Source organism: Lathyrus oleraceus, chromosome 4 (assembly GCF_024323335.1).
Source record: "Lathyrus oleraceus cultivar Zhongwan6 chromosome 4, CAAS_Psat_ZW6_1.0, whole genome shotgun sequence".
NCBI lineage: Eukaryota > Viridiplantae > Streptophyta > Magnoliopsida > Fabales > Fabaceae > Lathyrus > Lathyrus oleraceus.
In genome coordinates, this window is record NC_066582.1 from 230,804,524 (window position 1) to 230,808,107 (window position 3,584).

The 3,584-nt window shown below is 31.3% G+C and overlaps 1 protein-coding gene across 1 annotated transcript; it reads left to right on the forward strand.

Annotated features, from left to right (window-relative positions):
- Nucleotides 1-531: 531 nt before the first annotated feature.
- Nucleotides 532-3,584, forward strand: LOC127074748 (UPF0548 protein At2g17695). Its single transcript, XM_051016094.1, has 4 exons — nt 532-736; nt 828-1,004; nt 2,370-2,568; nt 3,218-3,584. The coding sequence occupies exons 1-4, from the start codon at nt 678-680 to the stop codon at nt 3,404-3,406; spliced, it is 624 nt and encodes a 207-aa protein (XP_050872051.1). The 5' UTR covers nt 532-677; the 3' UTR covers nt 3,407-3,584.

Sequence of the window (3,584 nt, forward strand, 5' to 3'; positions counted from 1 at the left end):
GAAAATATATTTTAAAGTTTCACTTTTAATTTAAATTTTCGAGACTCAAAATTAAAATATAAAAATAATCAAAAATTAAAAAAGTAAAGAATTTAAATATTTTTGGTATCAGAATTTCAAAAAAGAAGTTGAAATTTTTTATTTTAATTAAATTAACTTTTTTATATATATTAATTTAATAGTCAATTTTTTTCATAAATAAATGAGATATTATGTATCCAAATCTCACCCGTAAGTTCAACAAGTGGTATTCAAAGAATAATAGCTTGTCTTCTTTTTCTTAATCAGTCCATTTTTAGAAAATATATTTTAAAATTTTACTTTTTATTTAAACTTTTGAGATTCAAAATTAAAATATAAAAATAATCAAAAATTAAAAAAGTAAAGAATTTAAATATTTTTTATGTCTGAATTTCATAACAGAAGTTGAAATTTTATATTTTAATTAAATTAATTTTTTTATATATATTAATTTAATAGTCAATTGTTTTCGTAAATAAATGAGATATTATGTATCCGAATCTCATCTATAAGTTCAACGAGTGGTATTTAAAGAACAATTGCAAAACTCTGTCTTCTTTTTCTTATTTTACTTTTTTGTAAATTACCTTGTAACGTGAAATTCCGTCCAGTTATTACAAAACCCGTGACGTGTTTGTGAAAAGGCTTAGCAGAGAATGGTTTTCTTGAGCTGGGTTCGCCCCACTACCCAAGATCAAAACACTTGCATAAACAAGTAAGTACCACATCACTCATTCAATCTTAACAACCCATTTTCGAATTTCACTATTATTTTCTGTCTCATTCATAGATACCTTATTTACCAGGTCAGGTACTTTCAACTATGATGATAGATATAAAGGAGCTACTGCTAAATCCCTGTCTTCCCTTCAACAAGATAAAGCCTTATCCAATGATGGGTTTTTACTCAATAACGCCAGAGTTCTCATGGGTAATGGTATTGATACTTTTGAAAAGGGCAAGACTGCTCTCCGAACTTGGAGGTATGTTTATGCATGTCAATTTGAACTTCAACATATAGAACATGTTTGTGCATCATGCTCATGGTTTTAAATTGTGGTTGCGAGTGTTGCGATTCCGGTCAATGCGGTAGTTGTGATGCCCATTGCGGCCATTGCAGCGTGAATTTTGATTGACAAGTATTTGAAATACATCGTTGACAAATACTTGATGTAATGATTTTTCATTAGTACATCATCATAAGAAAATTGAGTTTCGGGGGTTCTGAAAATTTGAGCTTTAATGAAAATACTTGAAGAAAATGAGTGAAGTTGTCTGATGCAATTTCTAATGCAGTCGGACGCGTGATTTTAGATTACACCGCAATTGCAGTCCGATGCGTGTGGGGAGACTAATGTATTAACAATATTGTGGCCGTAATTGCAGGTACGGACCGCAATTTAAAACCATGATCATGCTACTTCTTATTAGAAGTGCAGTTAGTTACAAGTCTGTTAGTGAGTAAATAGACTAATTGATTCTTGAAATTCTAAGCACCGTACTATTTCTTGGTAGTAATTGCAAATTTGCTATTATGCATAGACTAATTATTGGCAAATTAGTCCTTTAAAGACGTGAATTTAATAGGAAAATGAGTCTCTATGATGATGTAGTATATACTAGTATGGACATGTGATCAACGTGGAGAAGCCACATACTCCTTCAGATCACTAAAAGTAAAATTGAATTTTTTGGTTTATTACACAACTGATGCAAATGTTCAATGAACTTTTTTTTTAGCTTATAATAGTGACTGGACCGAGGAGAGTATTTAATTAATGGCACGTGGTAAGTGCTTAGTACTAGTTAGTCACTCTTTTACTCTCTGATGCATACAATTTCAATGATCAATTTGTCAATTCATTAGTTTTTTAGTGCTTAGTACTAGTTAGTCACTCTTTTACTCTCTGATGCATACCATTTCAATGACCAATTTGTCAATTCACTGTTTGTTAGTGCTTAGTACTAGTTAGGCGCTCTTTTACTCTTTGGTTAAGTGATAAGTGATACTATAATAGCTTGATGTAATTAGACTTTTTACTCGTTCAATTCAATCAAATACTTCTTCTTCTGATCCATGTTTCTCAATACCTCTTCTTTTGAGGGATAGATAACCTTTGAGGTTATAGACCAAATAAATGTGTATTCCGAATTGGTTTAATTTGAAGTGTATCTTTGTTTTTTATGAAATAGCAATTTGAAGTGTATCTTAATTTTATGCTGTTAAAGATTCAAGGGCTGATTGATGTACTGATATTTTCTCATTTTGAAAACAAACTCATTTTAGAGAGTTTTTGCTTTCCTTGTTTTAATGTGTGTATAGAGTTTTAATGGAAAATTTGTCGCAGGCATTTTGGAATGAATTGGGCATTTGTTGATCCGGAAACACCAATCCAACAAGGAGCGAAGTTTTGTATTTGTGTCAAGGAGTTCCTTCCCTGGCTTATGATGCCACTTCAGGTTGTGTACGTAAATGAAACTAAAACTACCAAAAACCGTGGAGCCTCCTTTGGTTTTGGAAGTGGAACTCTTCAGGGTCACTTACTGGTTACTTCTTTTTCTCTCATCTTGCTGATTTTCTCTTCCTTTTCTTTCAATTTTGTGTCTGGTTGAGAATTTGAAGGTATCTTGCGATTTGATGAGTTTGACTATGCTAACAAATATGTAGAGTGAGTGGTCACACAAGACAAGATAAAATTGAGTTAGCAATTTAGCATCTATCATGGTAAAATGAACAAGTTTTCCCTTTATGTAATTCGAGAACGTGTGGAGATCTTGGTAAGGAGACTACATGAAATGAAGCATAGTTCAATAGTTAAAGGAAGAACTAGAAAAATTATAAGCCAAATCATTAGAAGTATTTAAATGTTGTCTTCAAACATGACTTATGATAAAACACTATGATCTTGCAAGAGTTTAAAGAAGTTTCTTTTCATTCCTTCACTGAAATTCTTAACAAATTATTGGTCATGCTTGATTTTATCATGCATTTAGGAGTTTCTTATAGTAATTTAGCATGCAAAATTGCTCAAATATAGTGAAACTTGCATGGTGATAATATGTCCATCTTTATGAAAATGATTTCTGAGTTTGTCTTACTCTTCATTAGTTTGTGTATTTGACATTTGCACAAACAAAGCTATTGAAAAGCATTGTACCCTGATCAATTCAAAATTTGTTATGATTTTGGCAACAGGCAGGAGAAGAACGCTTTTCAATTGAGATTGATGAGAACAATCAAGTTTGGTATGAAATACTTTCTTTTTCAAAACCTGCACATGTTTTATCATTTGTTGGGTACCCATATGTGATGCTTAGGCAAAAATACTTTGCTCACGAATCTGCCAAGGTAATGCTGAAACACATTAATTCATCAAAATCATAATGTAAATATATTACGCTATTGGTAATCATTGTCGATTTGAATCTCTAATTTCCTTTGATCCCTGTATTTAAATAAATATTCTGCTTCCTTCTCCCTTATGTAAACTATTTACAATCTTGTATCGATTGTGAGTGCTTCACATTGAGTACAAATTGAAATGGAGCAGACTCTTACTTTC